This window comes from Hesperophylax consimilis, chromosome 12 (genome assembly GCF_061612785.1).
Source record: "Hesperophylax consimilis isolate HC1 chromosome 12, BYU_Hcon_1.0, whole genome shotgun sequence".
In the NCBI taxonomy this organism is placed as follows: domain Eukaryota; kingdom Metazoa; phylum Arthropoda; class Insecta; order Trichoptera; family Limnephilidae; genus Hesperophylax; species Hesperophylax consimilis.
Genome location: NC_142847.1, coordinates 32,592,729 through 32,617,934, shown reverse-complemented (window position 1 = coordinate 32,617,934; position 25,206 = coordinate 32,592,729). Strand labels below are relative to the sequence as shown.

The 25,206-nt window shown below is 33.4% G+C and overlaps 1 protein-coding gene across 1 annotated transcript in view; it reads right to left on the bottom strand.

Moving 5' to 3' along the window:
• Gyc32E (Guanylyl cyclase at 32E) overlaps positions 1-25,206 on the bottom strand; it is a 345,132-nt gene that overhangs the window by 10,885 nt on the left and 309,041 nt on the right. Inside the window, exons 18-22 of the mRNA XM_089637598.1 lie at positions 24,855-25,152; positions 22,069-22,260; positions 21,112-21,298; positions 20,309-20,449; positions 15,510-15,633 (exon numbers count right to left, since the gene is read on the bottom strand). Of these exons, the coding sequence (XP_089493724.1) occupies positions 15,510-15,633; positions 20,309-20,449; positions 21,112-21,298; positions 22,069-22,260; positions 24,855-25,152 (942 nt within the window). The remainder of the gene's footprint in view (positions 1-15,509; positions 15,634-20,308; positions 20,450-21,111; positions 21,299-22,068; positions 22,261-24,854; positions 25,153-25,206) is intronic.

The following is a 25,206-nucleotide window of genomic DNA, read 5'->3' as shown; positions in this document are numbered from 1 at the left end:
AAATCTTTGAAAGCGAGTTTAACATAGTGATTGGTCTATAGTTAGTTATTTCCATTTTGTCTCCGGATTTATAAATGGGGATCACTAGTCCTTTTTTAAGAGTACTAGGAAAGCAGGAGTGTGTTTTACTTAGGTTGATTAAGTGTGTTATAGGTTTTGAAATTTCATTTTTTAATATCTTAATGCAATCCGTTGTTATCTCATCTAATCCAGGAGTATAAGGAGCACAAGCATTAGTCATCTTGTGTTAGTTCCTTCCATACCTAGTTCATTCCTAAACATACCATCACCCAATTCCAGCCAACATCAACTCATCATTATTATTATATTATTACAGTCTACCTTCATGTTTATCTGAAGCAGTAATTCGTTAACAGTTTCAGATGCAACATTTGCATTTTTTAAGTACCATTATTTTTAAGTATATTATCAAAAATCCGTAAAAAAACATTGATGAACCGTAGCCATAGAACTAAGACAGTAGAAAATAAATGAAAATCTAAGTAAAACTGTTGCCGATGTTAATATTATACACGTGTCTCTGATTTCTTCAAAATTTTCCTTGGAAATAGAAATAATGATGATTCCCCAAACCGAGCCGTCCTGTCCATTGTGGTAAAGGTATTCAAAGATGTGAAAGATTTTCAAAATGTTTTTATTATTTTATTTTTATGTGAATGCCTCACAACAGTCCCAATAGCTCCCAATCGTCTGGAGCCAGTAAGACTATAGCATCCTCAATTGGGTTATGTTGTTAGGCTGGAGGTTGTGGGGAAGGAGACGAGGAAGAGGAAGGTGGGGCTATTCAGATATGGTCACTAAACACGGCCAAAGTCATTCAAAGCAACGTTTCGTATCTGAATGGTGGGTTTACACAAAGCAAGGTGATACTGAGAGTATCTTCCACACTGGGACGTACCCCAAATATATCTTTTATTATTTCAAATGAGTAATTTGTGAAATAACACAAATTAATTAAATTAAATTGCGTATGCTGGGATTTTAACCCGCGACCTTCAGCACTCTAGTACAAGTATATTTAATTTTTTTCTAAAGGCTTGACCCGTATAACCTTTTAACCTTAATTTACTCAGCTGTAATGTATTAAAATGAGAAGACTAAATCATAAATTAACATATAATTCTATTTCAGCATATTTAGCAGTAAACTTCGTAAAACAGTAACATAAAATAATATAGAAACCAGAAAAATACTACGTATAAGACAAATAATATAACAAAAAATGGATTATGTACCACTGAAAAATAAAAAGTACTAATAGAATCCTAAATGTTTTATTTTTTAATTTATTGCTTCTCAGTGAACATAAATCATAACTTTTTTTATAAAAATCAACCTCACTAGGACTAAGACTGCATCGAGGTTAAAAATTATCTTTTGAGTGAAGCAAACATAATTTATTTTTTTATTCATACTCCAAACTAGGCAAATGCCCGTATTATGGTGATAAAATAAATAAGAAAATATAATAAAATATAAAAAACATATAAAAGTAAATATAATAACTATAATACAATCTTGTACATATTTCGTAATACAAAAATATTAAATATATACACGACAATAGGGATAAAGTCGGAATGAATTCACTTAATGGTCGTTCTTCAGTCAGACATTAATTTCTTTCAGGAAGCTTTCCGATTTCGTTCTGCCACTTTCTATGAGTCATACGGTAATTTACTTTTGAAGAGGGCCTGTTTTAACCTTACTGCATTGCTGCTTGAACTCATTATACACCTTAGGAGCCAGGAATACATAGAAACGTTGTCCAAACGATTTGTTCATTTTTGGTACTCTCATTCTTTGTTCTGATCTTAGTCTTGTCTTGTAACTGTGATCTACGAGACTATGAAGCTTGGAATTGTTCGTATAGTACAGCATGTATATACATCTGTCTTACGTCTAATAATTTTGTTTCTTTAAATAAGGGTGTCGATGGATAAATATAAGATTTTTATCCATCACTCTTATTACATATTTTTGTGCCTTGGCTAACGGATCTAGTATAGTTTTGGCTGCACCGCCCCAGCTTATTATGCCATACCTGATAATTGAATGGCACAAAGCATAGTACACAATTTTAATGGTTTTATTATCAACAATGTTGCGTATATCTTTCAAGAAGAAAATTAGTTTGCGTATTTGTTTGGCCGTATTTTCAATAAATAATAAATTTCAGGTTACAGAGTCATCTATTAAAATACCCAGATATTTTGACTAATTCCGTCTTATCAAGGTATTGGCATGCGCATGGGTGAGATATTTGTGTTCGTAGGGTACACGTGTCATCTAAGTAGACTTTTATATTTATGTCACTGTTAGGTTTGCCTGTTTTGTTTATAGAAAAAAACATTGAATTTGTCTTTTTTGGCATTTAATGTCAAGAGGTTGCATTCTAGCCATTTTGATACTTTTACTAGACCTGTTCAGATTTTGATTTTATCTCCTCCCATGTCTTTCATTTGAAAAGTAAAACTGTATCACCGGAAAATGATATAATTTTCCCATTTTCTAGGTCCATTTTGCAAAGTTCGTTTATACACAAGAAAAAGTATTGGTCCAAGGGTACTACCCAGGGGTACTTCGAATAATTTTTTTCTTCCTTTTATTTAATTTACTATCGTTCTTTACCAATTGAGTTCTTTTCGAGAGGTAGTCATCAAATAATGCGAGTGGGATGCCTCTCACGCCCATCATTTCTAATTTCCTTAGTAAATTTTTTTGTGAAATTGAGTCAAACTCTTTCTTTAAATCTAGAAAGATTCCCACGCATTTTATACCTGCATCTAAATTCTTCGCCAGATATTCTGTCATATTTGTTATCGCATTTTCAGTAGATTTTTTCTGTTGGAACCCAAATTGTTGTGGTGAGATTAGTTTGTGCTTATTAAAGAAATTCATTAATCTTACTTTGACAAGCTTTTCCAGAATTTTAGATAGAATGCTTAATACAGAGATCGGCCTGTAACTACTATGAGAAGACGGATCTAATCCTTTAAATATAGGACAAATAATTGCTTTTTTGATTTCAAATAATTTAATTACTACATACTATTTAGGCATGATTGCCAGCATACTATATTATAAGAAAATCAATACTGGAATAAGATAAAATAGACAGTTTTTAATTACTTAATTTTAAATATTTAGTTTCCATATCATAATCACGGGCCGCGGGTTGAACATCACTGACCACTGGCTTGTTTGTTGTTTTGCTTTACTTGTACCTACGTACTTCAGTGAAATTATGCAGGTAGTCTTAGTATTAATGCATTAATATACTGAGAAAATATTTGGCTTGGTTTTATGCAAAGAATAACACAAGAAGTGCGTTGTGGGCGTGTTTCGTGATCCAAATCAAAGCCCAATTTGGACCTATATTTCAATAAAAAAGTTTGTTTCATGATGATTAGGAAATTAAAAATCAAAAAAGAGACCGCGTGTTGAATAGTCAAGAACCAAATGGTACATTTTTAATGTGAATACCGTACAATAGTCCCAACTGCTCTCAACCGTCTGAGCCAGTGAGACTGTGGCATCACCAATTGCGGTATTTTGTGGGCTGAAGGTAGTGGGGATGGGGAGGAGATGGGAAAGAGGAATATGGGGAAGAAAATAGATTTTACAAAGAAAACTACACAGTAATTTTTAGTATTTTGCTTTTTTTACTGCCAAAATCTAACACATTCTTTCATCTATCAAAATTAAAATATTCATTACGGTAATCAAGCGATGTCAAGTATCGCAATATCAGATTGTAAATAAAACATAGAGTTTTGTGCTAGAACTTTCTTCAGCTTTGTCTACCCTCGTCGATAAACGGCTAGATAGTGACAAATTAACCGTAATATTTACCACATTGTATAATAATAAATTATATAAAATTTTAGAATTTCATAAATGATGATATTTTTTCTTATAACTTGGTCGCCTTTGGGTTAAGCCACCCCATGTTTGGTACTGGTAGGTGATGACTTTAACTATTCAGATCTGGTATCTAAGCACGGCTAAAGCCATTTCAAGCAACGTTTCAACTCTGAATGGTGGTCTTACACCATGGCGATACTGAGAGTATCTTCCACTCGGAAACGTGCCGCAATTATAATATATATTATTTTAAATGAATATATTGTTATATTATTTTAAATAAATACAAATAAAAATAACTTGTCCACGCCGGAATTTGAACCCGCGACCTTCGGATTGATAGTCGAGAGCCTTACTTCCCCACCACGGAGGCCGTACTAAGTCAGTGGCACAATTGTTTCAATTCAAAATGTATTGCTGAATCTATCACCAATCCAATTATTACAATACAAAAACTAATTTCGAGAATTGTATTTAAATGCCAATCTACCCACCCCACAAACAAACTATTAGCTAAAATTAGGGCTTTGATATTCGTCCGTTATTTACTACGACAAGTTTGTGCTACATACGGAAAAAATAACCTGCTGGTGTCTCCACAACATCGAGCACACACCCGCTTTTCATCAAACCTGTGCTCCCTAAAACTAGAACCACATTCGTTCAACGACAATTCTGGTTCATCGCTCCTAAAATACTCAATGCTTTAAACACTGATATAAAGTCAATCAATTGTATATCCTTTTTTTACTTTCAGTGTTCAACATTGGCTATTTGAAAGGGGACGAGCCTTCTTCAAAAAATCCTAAGTTCCTAACACTGTTTAAAAAAAGTTTTAACTCCATCACATATTCAGTTTTATCTTTATTTTGTATTTCTTATATTGTTTCGATAATAATATGCATTTAAAAATTTATTTTTACCATTGCAAAATCATTTTCCGCTATTTTTACTATTTTTATTCTTACATAAATCATGTACGGCATAACAATACGGGTATGAGCCTAGTATGGTAGTTGAGAAAGTCACCAAAATTTTAATTTTTTAATAATCATAAAATAGAATAAAAAATATGTAAGTCATTCTAGTTTCTTCTTTATTCTGTGGTTCTAAAATTTTAATTAAAATGTGGTATATTTTGCAGAAGCTCAAGCCAAACCGTTAATGGAGCTGTATAATTTTTGCACTTACGATTCTTTATAATTTTAGAAACTTAACACGATGTACCGACCTTTTTAAATATTTTTTTTTCAGTTGATTTATGTACCATATTGAATTTTAAACAAATCTTACAAAACTGAGCAACCGAATTACATAAATTTAATAACTCCTCTCTTGATTCCTACGACAACCATATCCCATAAAATAGGTTAATTTATAAATTTATTAAAAGACATTAGTTAAAGATAATGTGCTCAAGAAACAACCATTAGATAAAAAAATCTCCAAATGCATTAGCCGGAAAAAAATTGTTGATACTAAAAAAAAAATTGAAAAAAAAATTGGCGAAGCCTCTTATTCATGGAATCAAAGTAGGTATCATCCCTTGTTTTCCATTAAGGGAACATTTCATTAAAGGGGTTTAAGAATCCCTAAAAGTATACTTATTGTAGGTGAACAACACAGGGCATTGCCCTTACCAAAGGATCTGAGAGCGTTTATTTAGAAAGGGTTTTTGAAAATCATTTCAACATTTTATTACAAAGGAAAGCAGAGTGCAATTAAGTTTGAGTGTTGATATATTTATTCAGGCTTAACCTAATTAGAATTTTCTATTCAATTAATTCAAGAATGTTTTATAAAACGTTATTAATATTAATGTTGGAGCGTTAAAACAAGCTTGATTTATGCCACTGTAGGATTGAATTAATAATACTCACCGTAATTAATAAAGGTAACATTTTTGATTGGGTGATTTAAACCTCCCATCTTGTGGTTCTTGTGTCGTAAGTTAGCACTACATACTTACTATTTTAACAGTAATTTTATAAATAACCAGAGAACATTACAACTTCTGACTTATTTGTTTGCTTTTGAGAACAGCTTATTATAATTTTTTAATGTGAAAACGTACAATTTTCAATTTTGAATTTTAATTCCAATGTTTTAAGGTAGTTTTTAGGTAAAAAAAGTTTAATTGTTTGTATGGGACATTAAATTTTCTTCTTGGAAAATATTTTTGAATGAGAAATAAAATTGAAAATTACTGTCGACAATTACTGCTTACTATAATTTTTTTTTCCTGGGTGATATTTTCAATTTGTATGGATATTTCAGGCGAGTAATTAATTTGGTAAATATTATATTTTATGTAGCTATTGTAAGGAGTTTTCCTTTCCATTCTATAATGAGGTCCATGGCTGAATTCAAAGGTATTAACCTGTAAAAGAGAGTTTACTTTACCACAGGTTAGGCTATTTACTTAATACAGGCAGGTGTTATTTCTAACAACAGTAGAGTAGATATTACCTTCGGTGCCCCACAAATATTTACTTTATAACCCTCGGTCTTAAAACTACGCAAACTGAGCGATGGAGGTGAATTGTTATTTCCAACATCATTTTAATTTATATTGAGTGGTTGTAACTCTGGTTCAGATTTGTTTTGAATTTAAGTGTCATTTTCAAAATTGTGTATTATACTAGGTATTATGTGTTAAAAATTCAGACAAGCGGTATAAAATATATATTTTGATAGAAAATCTTTTTAATTCTATTATTAAAATGTTGTTTAAATTTGTAAGGGTTAATCTTGAAAAGTAAGGCCTGATTTTATGCGTTATTGAAAGCGTTATTTACTAACGAACTCGTTTTACGAACATAATCCCGTGATTTTTCACGGTTCTTTTCACACTAGTGTTTGATGGCCTCCGTGGTCGAGGGGTAAGGCTCTCAACTACCAAGCTGGAGGTCGCGGCTTCAAATCCCGGCGTGCGCAAGATACATTTTATTTGATTTGTATTATTAATCTTAGTATCGCCCTGGTGTAAGACCACCATTCAGAATTTAAACGTTGCACACTGGGGCCAAATACTACAAGTTGTAGCATTATTATATAGCAGGTAGAAACCCTTGAACCTACCCTTCTACCTGTGACAACGCTCAGTACAGAGCGAACACTCGTGCAGATAATACGCCGCTTACAAGTGCCAGCATAAACCTCAAGTTCAAGTATTTATTTATTTTTCGGAATAACTTTATTGAGTAAAACCTCAAATTGTAATATTTAAATATTGAAGACAATATTAGTGATTTCTAAACGAAAATCTGAAACAGAAAAATCAGAAAAGGAAACGGTCACATCTGGGACTCGAACCCAGGACCCTTGGATTGCATTTAGTTCGGGTTGAATCTTGCGATCATACATAAAGATAGTTGCCAATAAAAATGTGCGGTGAAAAAATGAAGACAATGTTAGTGGTTCTTATTCGAAGTATGATACAGTTAAAAGTGACCGAGGGGAATAGGGTCCCATTAGCTCAGTCGGTAGAGCACTGTCCTGGAAAGACAAGGGTCCTGGGTTCGAGTCCCAGATGTGACCGTTTCCTTTTCTGATTTTTCTGTTTCAGATTTTCGTTTAGAAATCACTAATATTGTCTTCAATATTTAAATATTCTAGTATTTATTTCGGAAGACACCTTCTACGAATCCTAAAAGTGATTATGGAACCATCATGTTCAGGTATTTATCTTATTTTTTCACATTATATTTTGAACATAATTAATTATTTTCATAGATAAAATTGAATATTAAATGTATACAAATATATAATCTGATTTAAAAAAAATTGAAATTCTTTTAGAGATTAGTTGAGCTCCGAGCATCCCCGGGCTTTCATTCAAAAACTTTTAGGACCAGTAACTATTGTGATTTACGAATAACTTTTAAAATCTTGCAAATATGTAGACCTTTTGAAGTAATGAATTATTTTAATGTGGTCTGTAGCTATAATTAAAATGAACAGTTTTTTTTAATAACTCGGGATCAGACAATTTAATATCATGTTAGTTACAAAACCTGTCAGAAAAGAGATTTATTTCAAAATAATCGTTACCGCCATTCAATTTCCAATTTTTGGCCATAAGGTAGTAAAGTGTAACTCAAAGATAAAACTTCATGGTCTCCCTTCCCAAAACTGTTTGTACCACATGTCTGGTCATAATAGGAAAAAAGATAGAACGCGTTTTCTGAGAGACATGAAGTTGTGTCAGTTGGTAACATATACAGCACAACGCAATTCAGCGGTTTTTTATGCTTCGTGAAAAATGCAGCACTACGTGAACCGAGCAGAGAAATTTATTTATTTTCTTTTCTTCACACAGGTGTGAATTCCGATACCTTATTCATGACATGACGACAATTATTCACGATAATGAAGAACTCTGGACACGTACACATTCAAGATCAGTTAATTTTGCTGGAAAAGAAAATGGAATTGAGGACAGGATTTATAGGTGACCCCAGAAAACATATTTCGAGAAGGATAAATCGCTTCAAATCGGAACACTATTCACGATGGGTAGCAGCGCACCGGATTGAAGTAAGATTTCTGGAGACAAATAAAAAATGGCTGGATTAATCAATTTCTTTTCCTAATCTTACACTAAAACGCGGTGGTCCCGGTCGCCCGAAAATTACCTTTGATCAGAGTACAAAACGAATGAAACGACAAAAGACTCTGGATTTGAGAAAGTCTACTCCTCTAACTGAATTAGTTTATGCGACACAAATGGAACTTAGAGCTACAGGACAGACAGAGGCGTCCATAGAAATTACTGATATTTTATCGGATTCATCAAGTCCCAGTAAATATTTAAAAGCTTATAGAAATTATCTTGAAACAGTTACTATGTCAGGAGAGGATGCTGTAGCACTCGTAGTGGAAGCGGGATTATCTCGACACCAATACAATGTAATAAGATCAAACGCTCCAAAACCAAACCCGTCTAATAAAATTGACTGCAAAAATCGATGTTAGTGATACTTCAGTTCATGTTGATTTGCAGACTTACCATTAAGCGTTTGGTCTTTGCTCAGGGCGATGTAATACGTACACTCAATTCTAAGGAATTAGAAAATATGTTTTCAATTTGTTGTTTTTGTCATCAGATCCTCTGATAACGAGCAAAAGGAAGCTGCCAAAAAAAAGTTGACCACACTCCCCAAAGAAGCGATAGAACTGCTAATGGCTCCATCAGTACAGCCGACAGGTGAAAATTATTAAGTACTCAGGATGATGATGATGATAGTGACGATTACGATTATGATGATGATCGTGATAATGGTAGTGTTGATGATGGTGACGATGATAGTGATTTTGACTCAAACAAGTCGGATAGCGAGAACTGTTTTATTTTTGTTGTTATTTATTTATATTTATTATTTATTTGTTGTTATATATTATGTACATAATAAAGTTTAAATATATTATGTTTTTAAATTTTTTGTTTTTTTATAACCTTCCTTTCCACATTAAAATTTTCTCTTAAAAACGTCCCTGTGAATAAAGGGCTTTTTCATCACACTTGCCCCAGTGTGCGTTGGTTGAAATGGCTTTGGCCGTATTTGGTGACAAGATATGAATAGAAAGATACTAATAAAAAATTCCGGCGTGCGCAAGTAAATTTTATTTGATTAATTTGTGTATTTTATGCATTTGTAATAATTTATAGTATATTTAAGGTACGCTCCAGAGTGGAGGATACACTCAGTATCGCCCTAGTGTGAGACCATTATTCAGAAATGAAACTTTGCTTGAAATGGCTTTGGCCGTGTTTGTTGACCACGTACTTCCCCACTTTTCTCTTTCCCATCTCTTTCCCCTCCCCACTTCCTTCAACCTCATAACATTCCCCAATTGGGGATATCATGGTCTCATTGGCTACAGGCGGATGAGAGCAGTCGGGACTCTTGAGCGATTTCTCATAAAAAAGCTTATCATGGACATACTCTTATTATTAAATTATAATAATTTAATAACTCGTATTATTAAATTCTGTAAAATTTGTCCTAGAAAATAAAATCTTTTCCGAAACAGATCAACGGTTAAATTTAACTTATTTTATATAGAAAAACACACAAGAGCAATGTTATGCTACATATACATGTGCGAACCAAAACGCTAGCCGATCATGAAAAGGAACGAGGCGTCCATTCCTTCCCCATAATTCGTGGCTCAGCTCGTGCCTTGGCTCGAACGTGCTTACACAATAAACAGGATACACGTGAAATCGTGAGTGGCCTAAATCCGAGATAAAAGATATCCCTTCAGAACACAAACTGTGCGGAAAAACAACAATGTTTTGTTAAAATACTTTCCTTTTGTATTTTTGTTACACCACGTAATAAATACGGTGTGAAAAATGTGACTTCGGACATAATTGGTGAGGTACTATTATTAGTGTTAGATACACTTTAAAAATATGTACATTAAAAATGTTTCCGAAAGGACTTAGGTGGTAAGTTTAAACATTGAATTTTAGGTTAAGTATGCAAAGTCCCTCCTTAGTTTCATTTCTTACAAGGAATAATTAAACATTTTAATAGTGTAGGTAATGCGTACTGTTATGAAAGCAAAGGTAAATATATTTATTGTTACGAGTGGTTAATTGAAGAACTAGGCAGAGTTGAAAATAATCTCAGTATCGGTGAAAGATCATTATTTTGAATTGCAACGTTGCTTGAAATAACTTAAGCTGTATTTGGTGACCTTCCTGAATAGTCAAGTACTTACCTAGTTTCCTCTTCCTCATATCCTTTCCCACCAAACTTCTTTCAAAATATTCCGATTGGTGATACCATCGTCTCACTGGCTCCAAACGTTTGGTATCAAATTTAATTTAAAAAAAATATATATATTGCTCAAAAAGATTACAATGGGTATAGCTTATAAATTGCATCCTGTTTCTTCCAGCTAACCCAACAAATAAACATTATATTACATAACTCAACAATTACATGTAAAATAATAAAATGTGTGTAAATAAAAAATAAAAAACATAGGTATTTAATGTATGTAAGGTATTCATAAGAAATGTTTTTAGTGTTGATTTAAATTTAAGTATTTAAGTACGTCGGTTATTTGTTTGATGCTACGTGTGTATCTATCAGTGCGGTATTCACGTAAAAAGGTTAACATATAAATTAAAACATATTTGTATTAAATGCAAAACGATTTAGGATTTCACGTCATTTTAAAAATGGTCCTATTATGGTTCTGTTTGATCTGGATCGTGAAATCCACAGTATTCACAATTCTGGTTCAAGATTTCAGATATCCAAGCTAAAGATAATCCAAGCCCGTAGATCGGAAATTCATCCGAAAATCAGGAGAATTTTCAATCTCAAACAGTGTTCGTGGCCGAGCATAAATTCGAGCATTAATTGGGGCATTAATTTTTCATAAATATTCTCAAACTACTAATGAAACACATTGAAATAATCATGTGATTTTCTGCATTGAAAAAGCGACCGGGAATTATTGAGCACGTCTTATTAGGGAGGCAATTCAAATTTATAAAAATCCCAACAAAGACTACGGGGTTAATTTAATATACGGCTCATTAGTTCTTGATATCCGATAATCGACGGGTACACAAAAACTAAACGCAATAAACCATCTTAAATTATAATATATTACCAGCTTATAGTAGTCCAATTTTAGTAGGGTTTTTGGGTAGCAAATTTTTCCCTACCCAGAAAATATAAGGCCTCTATAAGTCTATATAATGGCCAGGAAACATTTTAAACACCCACATGAAGTAAAAAGTCTGAGGTGCAATGACGCCGTTCTATTTGTATAAATAACAGTAAATTTAAATGATTCACCACTCATTCATGGAAGAGAAAAATCTAGAAAATTTAAAAAAAAATCTTTACGCATGATGGACACTGTAATGCTGTCCGAAATGTTGGCCAAAGAATACGAATATTGACGGCAGAATACCACAAAAATAAATCACTGTAATACTTTTGGCCGTAAAAAAACAATCATATTCGCTCGGGAATACGTTTAAGATGTTAAAGATTTAGGATTAACATTGACTGGTCGGTTGCCGAGTTGGCATCGCGTTTGGGTCCCACCCAGGCGTAGTGTGTTCAATTCCTCGGCTGGCTAAGTCATCCATCACAACACAAGCAACATTTTCAGCTTACTGTGGTGGTAGTAGGAGATTTTCAAATTTTGTCAAGTTACTCGTAACCCGCGAATGTTTGTCTTTCTTTAAAAAAAAAAATGTTTGAAAAAATCTACAAATTTTCTTGAAAAGTTCTTGTTTCATCTTTAAACAGTCACCCATGTTGTTTCTCTCGATTGCATAAGTTTATACTAGGAATACTATAAATTGTTGAAAGTATTGCATCACCTGCGCAAGAAACTTTTACCGCATATTACGTCGCGCGATGTTTGATGTCAAATAAACTAGGTGATACGCGAAAAAAACATCATATTATACATCTACTCAAGGACGGAACATATTTTACGTCTATTCTGAGTTAGTTCTTCCGATAATAATAAAAGCTACGTACGTCTATTTACAGTTTTCAACACCTGCAACCAACAAAATTTTAATATCCTGTCGCATTTCAAGATACTGCGTACTTCAAGTTATTCAAGTGGTGTAATTCAGTCAAGAGATGTTTCCAATTACATTAGTTCATGTAATAATGAATGAAACCTAATTCTTGTGCTTCAATTTACTTGCTATGTTATTAGGAAAATGTAGGTTATCACTGGAAGGCTTCAAAGGTTTGTCAGCTTTACAAATTAATAATGCTTATTTTATTACGGTTGTGTTTGTGAATAGAATAAAGCATTGTAATGATTTATTTTGTCCAAGTTTGAAATACGATTTGAGGTGATTCTCCACAAAAATTTATTAATGATTCATGAAACTCATGTTTTCTAAAATTGACTCAACTCCTTTACCCGAGGCACGGATTCTTTCAGGCGAGAAAACGAAAAAATACATATTTATGGGACACCTCGAGAGAGTGCCCCATTCTAACAAAACCTCGTCACTTGTTCTACAAATTCTATGGCATTTTACAAAAAGTTTCATTTTATTTATTTTTTTCAATTTTTCTTCTTTTTTAAAACATTTAAAAATGTTTTAGTTAATTTTAAAAATAAATAAAAAATCATTATTTGAAGGTTCTAATCCAAGTTAGAAGGCAGATTTTATTTAGTCTCCCGGCCTCCAGGGGGAGGCTACTGAAAGAAAATTATTGCACATAGTTTACCTAAAGCCATTATTTTTTTAATTATAAAAAAAAAAAAAAATCAAAATTGGAACTGATGAGTATAAATCAAATCAGATAAGCAATACAGTAGTAAAAAGTATGGATTTGATACTTATTGATATTTTTTATTAAAAGTAGCGATGTAAACAAAGTTATTTTCATTTAATAATTTGAAAAGTGTATTTTTTAATTTAAATATTTAACAGGTCTAATCTGTGACTTCAAGTTTACTTGTAAAGTGTATTTATCTGATCATTTTTAAAATGAAAGTGTTTGTTTTTGAAGGGCAATGATCCTCAGGAAAATATATTAGTATTTTCAGGTTTACAAATCATTATAACATCCCATGATTTTTCACTGGTGTGCGTTGGTGTTATATAAAAGACAAGCAGATTATAATTTACAAAATCAAGCATAAGTGATGAGGATTAAATAAATAATTTGAATGCACGGGTCAGAAAATGGTAAATGTAAATAATTTAATTGGAATTATTTTGTGGATTGGATGAATCTTTGTGAATTCGTGCGGCTTTCCTGCAGTTTCCCAAATATGTCTCACTCGCGCAATGTTAATATTAGAATAGGTGAACACATTATAATTCCCGGAGAATGGATGTTAAATAGACCGTAAATACATGATTTACAAGGAGTTTCATATGTATATACACCAAACTAGAATCCCGAGAGTTAAAATAAATGGTCGCTTTAATGTTAGGCAGTGTTTGAAGTGTAACAAACGGAAGTCAAAAAGGAAAAATTGATGTTGGAAATTGTTCCAAATAGGTTTTTTTCCGAAAATGACTTTCAAATATGAAACCATCATAAGATTATGTTATTCTAGATGGATGTTACATCTACATATGTAACAGGATTGGAAAGTTTGAATAGTCAAACGAATTGACAGGGAGCGAAGTTGTAGGAGAAACTTTGTGAAGGAGAGGGATTCAACGCCTTCAAACTGCGTTGTTAAAAAAAAAAAATCGGTTGCGATTATTGAACTCTAGATCTTGGATATGCTTTGAACTTAAGTGTCATTTTCAAAATTGGAACTCATTACGGGAACAAGACAAGCAATAAAGCTGGTACCATAATTATTTTATTTTAAGCAATTCATTATTAATTCCATTTCAGAAATATGTATTTTTTGTTAGGATGGATTTAGTAGGTGTTTATTCTAAAGGTAAAAAAATTATCATAAAATTGACAATGTTTGTTTTTGAAAGTTGAAAGGCAAATATGTTTTTATCACTACTTTCAGCTTCACAAATCTTTTTTTTTGTATGATATCCCGTGATTTGCGATAGTGAGTTCGTGAGTCTGCGATAGTATCTACGAAGTTATGGAAAGAAGAACTTCAACAACAACAAATAACTATTAATTAAAGTCGGTGCAGATAGTATATTTATGACAACGACAAAACACACGTTAGGGGGCGTGTATGTCCACTGGCAGAAATATTATTAATATTCAAATTTCTATTATTCTACGTGAATATAAAGTACCTATGTATGTTTGTGGAGCTGAATGTTTTAGTAAATTTGAGGGATTGCACCAGATAATTTTTAATATTGAAGATATGGATAAAAATTGAATAAAAAACTCCTAAATTCGATTGTTTAGGTGGGTCTATCTGTACGCATAACTGCTGATTTTGTTTTTAGGTGGGTCTATCAGAACCCATCACCACTGCTTGCGTTTTGAGGAGGATCTATCTGTATCCATCATTGCTGCTTGTGTTTTAGGTGGGTATATCTGTCCCAATCACTGCTGCTTTTCTTGTGAGGTAGGTCTATAAGAACCAATAACCGCAGCTTGCGTTTTAGGTGGGTCTATCTGTACCCATGACTGCTGCTTATGTTTTGATTTGACCTACCAGCGGGGTGTTAAAAATAGCTAATATTTGCTTAAAGTTATGGATCGAAAGATCATTTAATGTTGAGATTAATGTACTACCAAAATACCTGTACCAAGGAGAAATGTGTCATTCTAGGAAAAGGGAAGTGATTCATGCGTATTTGTATTATGATTATATTCTCGGTACTTATGATTCACTGGCTTTATTGGGGGTCGGATTAGCGGTTATAAAATGGTTATGCGTTTTATTACGATTTGAGTACCGTGATCAAAATGATCAGAGCAGGTCAGCGGTAATTTGAATTTTGCGAAAGCGGCCAGCGAATTGCGGCGTGCGCGGACGGCGAGAAGTATACGGGAACTATGTAGGTTTTGGATTACAGAAATGAAACAATCATCCACCCAAGTACAGAGGTTATGTAGGTCGAGTATGGCGTACTGTATAAATGATGCATGTGTTGTATAAACGGCATTACCGATCTAAACAATCCGATGACGTCTAATAATATTATTGAAATGCTTTCTAACCTGCATGGGGGTGCTGTCGGCGGACATTTCGGTGAAGCCCACGATGTCGCTGAAGTAGATGGTCACGCAGTTGAAGCTCTCCGCCTGCACTGGCTCACCGCGTTTTAGCGCCTCTGCCACACTCCTAAACAAGCAAAACATAGCGTTAGAAAAAAAAATCATGAAAATAATGCAAAATTTCGCAGATAACGTAGAAGAAAAATAGAAATTTTACTCTTATAACGTAGTTCTTGGCAGCCACAAAAAAAAATCTGCAAATTAATCTCCCGAAATTCGTTATAATTTCCATATTTTAAATATTCAAATTTACTTTTAAAAATTCATCTTAAGACGTAGTAAACGTTCAAAGATGGTTTGAAAGGGAGATATGTAAATACGCATGTTAGAGGGATTGCGCAAAACATTAAATAACGACAATAACTAAGCGACATGGGTGAAAATATTTAATAAAACACGACTCGTTTAAAATAGAGCAAAAATCTCTCGCAAAATGCTTTAGTTGCTTTTGAAGATACACTGTGAATTTTTTCATGCCTATAACATATTAAATAACAGAACAAAACACGTTCTTAATAATTTTCACGGCTAACATAGTAATTTTTTTCAATCGAGGGAATTTCATATAATTAACGTTTCGGCATAACAAATGTATAGATATTAACTTCAGAAATAAAATTTTTTGAGAATCTTGTTTTAAATCGGTAGAAATTGGGTTATGCAAGGCTTAAAGTTCAATCAAACGGAGAATAAATTCGTAGTAACTAAACTTAAAAACTACAAAAAGAGAAGAAAATTAAGGAAAAAATCTTTGATTTTTGAAGTTTCGCTAAAAATGAATATAGACGGATTAAAGATGAAAGAGATTCATGAAAAATGTTAAAACAGTATTAATGAGATGTTGATTAAGATTTTATCTCTTCGAAGCAATGCGCCATAGCTCGCCTAGCATACCAGTTACGGAGCATTGAACTGGTCTAGAATTCTTGGAAAGAATAATTACTTTTCCTTCAAGGTAGGAATTCATTTCAAAAGCAATCATGGTCTACTGTAGAAACCACAGATAAATAATTCTTTCTGAATCGAAGTTTGTTTATGGACGCCTGGCTGTAAAAATGATGCTTTGTTTTATTCAATGTTCATCATATATTTTTCATACCAGCGTATTCGTAATTTCTATTAAACGTATTTTTAACTCATGTGAAATGTTGTTGTTGTATTTTTCTAATCAAAGTGTAAATTCTCTGCCACATGTCTTTTACCTTGTCAAATTTTGTGTAAATGGCTGTCTGTATAAAACGTTTAATAGATTGATAATATTATACAGTGAACTTATCTTTCTACAGCAAAAGCAGTTCTTTATGGTAAAATTATTTAACATCCTAATTTGGTTAAATCTATTTTGACAGTTCGCTAACCCAAGTTGACACAAATTCTACAAAATATTTAATCGTACAAAACTTTTAGAATAGCTGTTTACGATTAAAGATAACTTTGTAATATTTATATATATATCTGATTTATCGAGTAAGCCATAAATAATATCCCGAAATAGAAAATATTCAACGTTGACCCAAATAAGTGTTAAGTACGGCAATTTTAAAATAACTACTACGCATAATTCACATGTTTATAAAGTTTATGATTTTTATTATTTGTTTTTTTGGTGTTATGCCGTGTTGCGCTAACTCCTTCTTTAGCCAACGTTTCGGACAACTTTACAGTGTCATACATCTGCCTTGATGATGGATACTGTAACGTTGCCCGAAAAGTTGACTAAAGAAGGAGTTAGCGCAACACGGCATAACACCCCAAAAACAAATAACAAAAATACTTTTGGCCGTGAAAATCTTAAATCATATAAGTTTATGATTTTTTGATATTTTTTTTATAAATTTAAAAAATACGGAATAGAAATCAAAATATACGTGAATTTACTGGCTATCGCGCCATAATTATTTTATATGTTTTTTTTATGAAAATTCAAAGGTATGAATTGTTTTAATAAGGGCGGGAATTATTTTACAAGTAACAACCAAAACACTAAAAAATACCTACGTTTTTGTTTTCTTTACGATTGCCAATACATATAAAATATAGAAAATTTACATAGATAGTTAAATTATAGAAGATAGAATTGAATTGCCAATGCATAAAATATATATAAGATGTACAAAGATATTTAAATTATTGAAGATATTATTGAATCAAGATTTATTTTGCAAGCCACCAACAAACATTATTAAATGTTGCCAAAGAAATATAAATATATATGGCGATTTGGTTTATGCTTTTGTAGGAACAAATAAATATATAACAAGCTGCACCGGAAGGGGTAGTTACAGCTTACGAAGTATAATGTCGGACGTGAATTTAAATTGCCTTCTTTTCTTATGTACGTGATGAAAATATAACAATTCACCATTGCTTAGTGTGAAAAGAATCACATTTTTAGAATCATAAATCTGAACTGAAATTTCCTTTAAGGCCTATTTAATATTTTGGGATTCTGTACCAGGGGGCCTTTTAAGGGAATGAAGGAAAGTGTTGGGAAAGAAAAAGGTATGAAGGGTGGATAAGAATCTAAGGGTCAGTGTGTCTAGGAGTGATGTACGTATGAATCCATCCCTCCAGCTGCGGTGCAAGATAATGGATGGAGTGGTCGAAAGGTCTCCCAAAACTGACCTCTCCCGGTCCGGCCCGCCACGCAGCTGGTAGGAGGGTGCATCCGCCACCAAGATCTGAACACATCTCACGCGATGACTCAGGTAACCACTGTTAAATCACCAAACGTAGAAAACCACTTGGGGTGACCTATGGCAGAGGTGTTGTTTATCCAATAAATAATTCCCGGGGCGGCAGTACCCATACCCGCCTCCTAAATTGAATAAATACAGGATACTAAAGTTTTCACTGATTTTGAAAAAAAAAACCTTTTGAATGTATAAGTTCATAAATCCTAATAACTATTTATTTTTATTCTTATTGAACCCAGGACCCTTGTCTTTCCGGGACAGTGCTCTACCAACTGAGCTAATGGGACCCTATTCCCCTCGGTCACTTGTTGTTTAATTTATTTTTACTATGAATACCTAAAAGCTCCTGAAAAGAGCAGTAATAATTAGTTAGTAAATCAATAAATTTGCTTTGAAAGGATAATATTTGAGATTTTAGCAGCCAAAGGTATTATCACAATTTATTTTTGGGTTATAATGTAGTGTTGTGCTTCCTCCTTTCAACGTCTTGAACAGTGTTACAGTGTTCGAAATGTTGGCTAAAGCACAACACGGTATAGTAACCCAAAATAAAAAAGGTGAAAAGATAATGTTTACGCATCACCTCTAAAAGTAATCGAAGAACTTTTATATTGAAATACAGTTGGATTTGAAAGTAAACAAGTAGATACATATATAATTTTTATTGTGGAATAAGTTAATTTTTTATTTAACTAATGAGTAAAATCTCAAGTCTCATCTAGGAATTGAATCAGGGACCTCTTCCTCTTCAGGGACCTTGCTGAGAAAGTGCTGTTACCACTAAGTTATTTCGACCATATCAACTTACGTCATTTTTGATTGTATCACACTTCTACTGAGAGCTACCAACATTATCTTCATTTTATTAACGCATATTTTTTGGCTGCTATCTTTATGTAGGAAATAAAGTTTCTACCCCAACTAAAATCAATTTAGCAATCTATTTAGTGTCTTAGAAAAATATATCCATCTTTATTTAAATGTGCGACATCTATTGATTTTTTTACAAGTGAATAATGAATATTTTTAAGGAGGAATAACTCGACGGGTAAAACATGAAATTTTAATATTATTTAATCATTGAAGACAGTTGATGTAACTGAATCTTTTACTGTCTTTTCTGTTTCAAAGTTTTCGCTTGAGAGTCGTTAATATTGTAATATTAAATATTACATTTATTATTATGAGATTTCTGTGTGAATCGAAATGTTACCAATGAAAGGTTTTATTGCATTAAATTACCATAAGAGGTGCTGCGCAATATCTTACATAAAAAAACACAACCATATTTTAACCTTGAGTTATAAATCTTGATCAATGAGAAATTTATTCCTCAGCCTCATCCAAAACTCCAGTGAGCAAGAAGTTACAATAAAATAAATATTACTTTAAACATTAAATAAATAAATGCATAGAGGCATTCATTGGCAGTGAATTTATCAGTAGATTGGCTTCTAGTAGAACAGAAATAAACAGATTTGTAAGCGTCTGATTATTTGCTTTGAGCTTATCTCAAAGAAAAAGTACGCCCGCGATCCCCGAGCAATGAAGGAACTCCAGAGTATTTTCAAAATTTATTTTTACATTAACTCAACACCTTAGGGTCTATGAAATCTGTGAGGATGCCATGTGGAGGAATTTTTTGAGGACAAGAAAGAGTGAAAATGTAGTCTAGTTCCTCGGGGCGTCTTCCATAAAAATACCGGTAGAAAAGGACAACATCCACCTGACGCCCGTGCTCTAAAGATTGTAATCCGTTTGTTAAAATAGTGGAATCTATTCAACGTATCGCCAGTGGAACATCTTAAAAAAGTTTCACACTTAAGCTTAAATGGAGAGTATCTGAAAACTATTGAGGTTAGTGATAAAAAGCTAAGCAGGGGGAGCAACGCGACGGGGGAAAAATGGGAGGTGGGGTGGTTCACAAAAAAAAAACAATGTTTGCAAATTTTTTAAGTTTTTGGTTTAAAAAGCTACAATATTGGCTTTCGACCGTGAATACTTGCAAAGCACTTAAAATAAGATGAAAAGTGAGTTGGTACTGACTTAGGAAGCATTCTGTGCAAGAGCTGATCAGTCCTCTTCTTCTCCTGCGTCAGTTGCTCAGTTCTTTCGGCCACTAGACCCTCCAAGTTGTAGGCGTATTTTTCCATCATGGCCAGCATGTTGTCGAAGATGTTTGGTTTTCTGTGAACAAGGAGATGAATTAATTATCTTTAAAAAAAGCAAAATTAAATAGATTATTTGAAACTGCGAATAACTAAAATAACCTGATTCAAGATTACACAATACTCTGATAACGGGGGTTTTCTCGATGCTTACATTTTAATCAATACCAATAAATTAGTAATAATTTATTTTTCAAATAGTTGCCAGCGGGATGCGATTTATGTATTTAGATTAATAAAAATAGTACATTTAACTTTTTTTTTTGCGTAAAACGGTTTGAAAATAAACTTGGTAAATTAGTATATTAACTAATCAAATTAGTGGTAGGCACCAGATTTTATTTTCTAGACTTTGAATTAGTAAATTCCAGAGAGACTCAGTCAGAAACATTTGAAATTTTTACTTATTAGTTACAGTTAATCAGAATTACTTAAAATATACCCTGCGGAAAGATCCTTTTTCTAGACCTGGTTTCGTCCAATAGCCGTCCAGCAGCCGGGCGTTGCATATATGTTTATGCACTTACTTACATCATTAAGATTCTGATTTTATTTTAGAGTACTGTAGAATAAAATAAATTTTAAATCACGGCAACAAAATTCTTCGTCGCGGTCTTAGCCATTCAATGCCAATATGGCCAATCCCCTTTGTCGGTAAAAAATAAAGGAGGGCTAACTCACAGTCCCTGTTGCATCTCTTTCAAGCGGACCCTAACGAAGCGGATGTCAGGCCTCTGTTCAGGCTCCTCGTGCCAGCATGCCTCCATGCAGCGGAGCACGTAGGGCGCAGTCCCCAGGGCCGTCAGGGGGCTCAGCGGCGGCCGAATGTACACCTTGTCGATGGGATGTCGGACTCGGCCCAGTATCTCTGTCAGGAAGGATTTCACAAATATGTTATATTATAATGGTGTTAAATGGAAATTTCGCTTTAGGGAGAGATGATGACCTAAATGGCAGTTTGGAAAGCTACTTGGCGGTGGAACCAGGGTTCGCGGGTTCAGAATTGGTCCTAGTCGCGTAAATTCGAGGAGTATGACAGCGAAATGGAGATAAAATTTGATTGGCTGAAATGGTATTCATATTATTTACAAACATCGGGGCTGTTAAAAATGTCAGATTTATTTTTAGATAAAAAACTTCTGAACTATTTCAGAAACTGTATAAAATAAATATAAATCAGTAACATCTTCAGTATTAAATTTATTTTAATAACAACCTAAAATACGATAATCAGAGAAAAATTCTATTATTCCAAAAAAAAATTGTAATCGCTGCTCACCCACGCAGCTAACATATTCCTAAGGTTTGCAGGTTCGCCCGTTTAACCGGTGAAGCGCGCTAGTATGTATTCTATGAACTATTTCTTAGAACAGAAAGTCCCTATTCGCTTAATTCATAACGCACGTATGGGATAGTATTAATACGGAAGGTGGATTTTTGGACACAGAATTTGAAAATAGCGTTGTTTTAAAGTGTGGTAAAATTATAATTCAAGTTTGTCTCATTTTCTTACCTTCACTTTATAAACGCACTTTAGAGGAAACCGCCACTGCTGTTAATACATGAATGAATGCGGTGTGAAGAGTCCTTGTCTTGACATAATAATATGTAGGTATATAACGTAAATAATAGACTTACCAGCGTTGGATAGCGTGGTGTGCCCCCAGGGGCCTGCCCTGCCTATGATCTCGTACAACACAATTGCGAAGGAGTAAACGTCCCCCTTCTGAGTGCCCCGGGCAGGGGTCGCCGGGCAGCGTAGCAGTTCCGGTGCCCGCCACAGGGCGCGCCGCTCCTCGCGCAGGGCTCCGTCGGGCTCCTCTTGGCCGGCTTAGGGGCCAACAAAATAAAACGATGAGTTCACTAAAACTATTGGTCCTCCGACCTCGAATTCCGATTTTTTACCGCTATAATATAAAATACTTCCCTTGAACACTTTGAACACCCAGTTTTTAAAGTAAAAAAAAATGTTTGTTATTTTTGAAGGCGAGATAAAAATGTACTTCAGATGCCAAATTGGAAAACGTAATTATGTTGAAATAAAACGCTATGTATGCTTTGAAAATTATGCAAAACATTGTCAGGTTCTTTTATTTAACATCCCATAAGTTTGAAAAATTTCACAGTGTTTCTTTTTGTAGTTATTTGTATTTTAATTGTCAAATTAATTTAATAGGAAAATCAATAAAAACGTAGGAGGACACGAAAAAGAAATTTAAACAATTAAATTGCTGCCAAGGAAAAAATGCCTGAAATTAATACATTGATTTATAAAGATATCCAACTCTACAGTGAAATTTCTGTGGAAAATTTGTCAAATTAGTAACATTAAAAAGTAAGTATGTTCCTTTTTTATTTCTGTGTTGTTCTGCGTAAGTACTATCCTGTTGAACTGCAACGCTTGTAACAGAGCCTTGGGTAGCGGTACAAAGCAAACATAGAACATTGACAAAAAATAATTTTGAAGAAAGATATAGTTTTTTTTATTTTTTTTTATTCTTTTCTATTTTCTTTTATATCCCTTTTTTCTTTTATTTGTATTATTATTATCATAAATACTCAATTATTGAAGATAATATTAACCCTCCGTTGTCACTCCTCTGGGCACAATGTGTTTGAAAATGGCCATTCGTAACAAGCTATATTAGTTTCCGCTCTCCAAAAGGAATCACTGACTTTTAAGGGAATATATATACGAATACCTGACCCAAATGTGTAGACTGTACAAAAATTAATAATCAATTTTCAAAATCAATGGAAAATAAATTAGGAGTACCACAGGGATCAGTCCTTGGACCTCTACTATTCATACTCTATATTAATGACATGGTGAAAATATTTTCTAAATGCAAAGTACGACTATTTGCCGATGATACACTAATATATATAATCGGAGAAAACTATGAAGAACTAATCAATATTTTAAATAATGAACTAGATAATGTATCAAGATGGCTAAAAATAAATAAGCTTAAATTAAATACAAAAAAAACAAAATGTATGATAATTGGTTATAAGAAGACATCCAGTGAAAGCAAAATCAAAATTGATGGTGAAATTATTGAAAATGTTACCAATATAAAATACTTAGGAGTTGTAATAGATTCCAAACTCAACTTTAACAAACATGCTGAATATACCTAAAAGAAAATTGGAAAAAAAGATATCTTTTTTGGGAAGAATTCGCCAAAAACTGTCCGAAAAAACTGCAATCACCATTTATAACTCCATTATTGCTCCACATTTTAATTACTGCTCAACTATCCTTTTTCTGTGTAACGACCGAGAACAAAGTAAATTTCAAATTCTCCAAAATAGAGCAATGAGAATAATACTCAGACGAAATAGATATTCAAAAGTAAATAAAATGTTAAACGAACTAAATTGGCTAACGGTGAAACAGATGTTGACCTTGAACACGATGATATTTGTACACAAAATAGTAAACAACCTGCTACCGAAATATTTTTCAAATAAAATTGTATACAACAAGGACATACACAAACATAAAACTAGGACGTGCAATGAAATCAGGCTACCAAAAAAGGACAAGGCGAATACACAGAACAGTATATTCTATAAAGGGATGAAATACTATAACGCGCTGCCGGAAAACCTAAAGACTGCCCCAATTGAAAAATTCAAGATCTTGTGTAAAAGCCACATAAAACAAGAAAAAACATAGAATATTAAAATGTAAAAATTAATTAGTCATTTGTAAACTTTAATGTACAAATTACTAAAATAAAATTAATAAATAAATAAGATTGAGTGGGCTGAAGTAGATATTTTTGTCGAAAATTTGTACAGATTCAGAAAATAAATGAAATTTGATAAAACACAAGTTTTATGATTAAATAATAAGTATCTTATCTTATATTTTAAGTAAAACCAAAAAAAATCAAATTTTGGAATAGACATACTCATAATCACTTCTATACCATTAAATCAGGTGAAACAACATATATTATAAAGTACTTAAATGTTACCAGAACCATATTCAATCAGAATCAGACTTCGCCTGCTCATCATAATAGGTAAATTTAATAGATTTAGTACCTCAAATATGACGAAATTGGGCGCAATGAGCCTAACAGAACATAGACGTCACGTACTGCCCTCCAAACTGTTAGGTGAGAAAACGAGTAGTAGGTACAAAGCGCCTTCTAAAGACAGTAAGTTACTGGTAGGTTACGAGAATCGACGACGCTCTGGCGGGGAGAAGGTTATAAAAGATTCCAGCATGTGCTTTTCAGATCACGTGCGCCCGACAGAGGGTTAACGACACGATACGTATAAAATAGACAGAAATTATATGTTCTACTCACTAAATTACTATTTCACTTAAAAAATAAATACTACTTACGACTCCTGCATTTTTCTTCACACTTTGATCTTTGTTTGTTTAAAGATGAATAATTTACCTTTGAATTCATGTAGGCCAAAGTCCGAGATCTGCAGCACCCATCTGCTGTCGATGAGGCAGTTGGTTGACCGAAGGTTGCCGTGAGAGAATATCTCGCTGTCGTGCAGGTAGGCCAGTCCCTTGAGCAGATCGCTCACCAGCGAGGAAACGAACATGCCGTCCAGGTGTAGGTCCGTGTTGGCCAGCACGTCGTGCAGACTACCGCGCGCGCAGTACGCGCTCACGATAGCTAGGTGGCCGTGCTCCACGCACGCGCCTATGAAGGGCAGGAGGTTCTCGTGGCGGACCTCTCTGATCTGTGAAGATTAATTAGGTGTAAGTAGTTGTTCACCTAGTGGGTGGTTCAAATC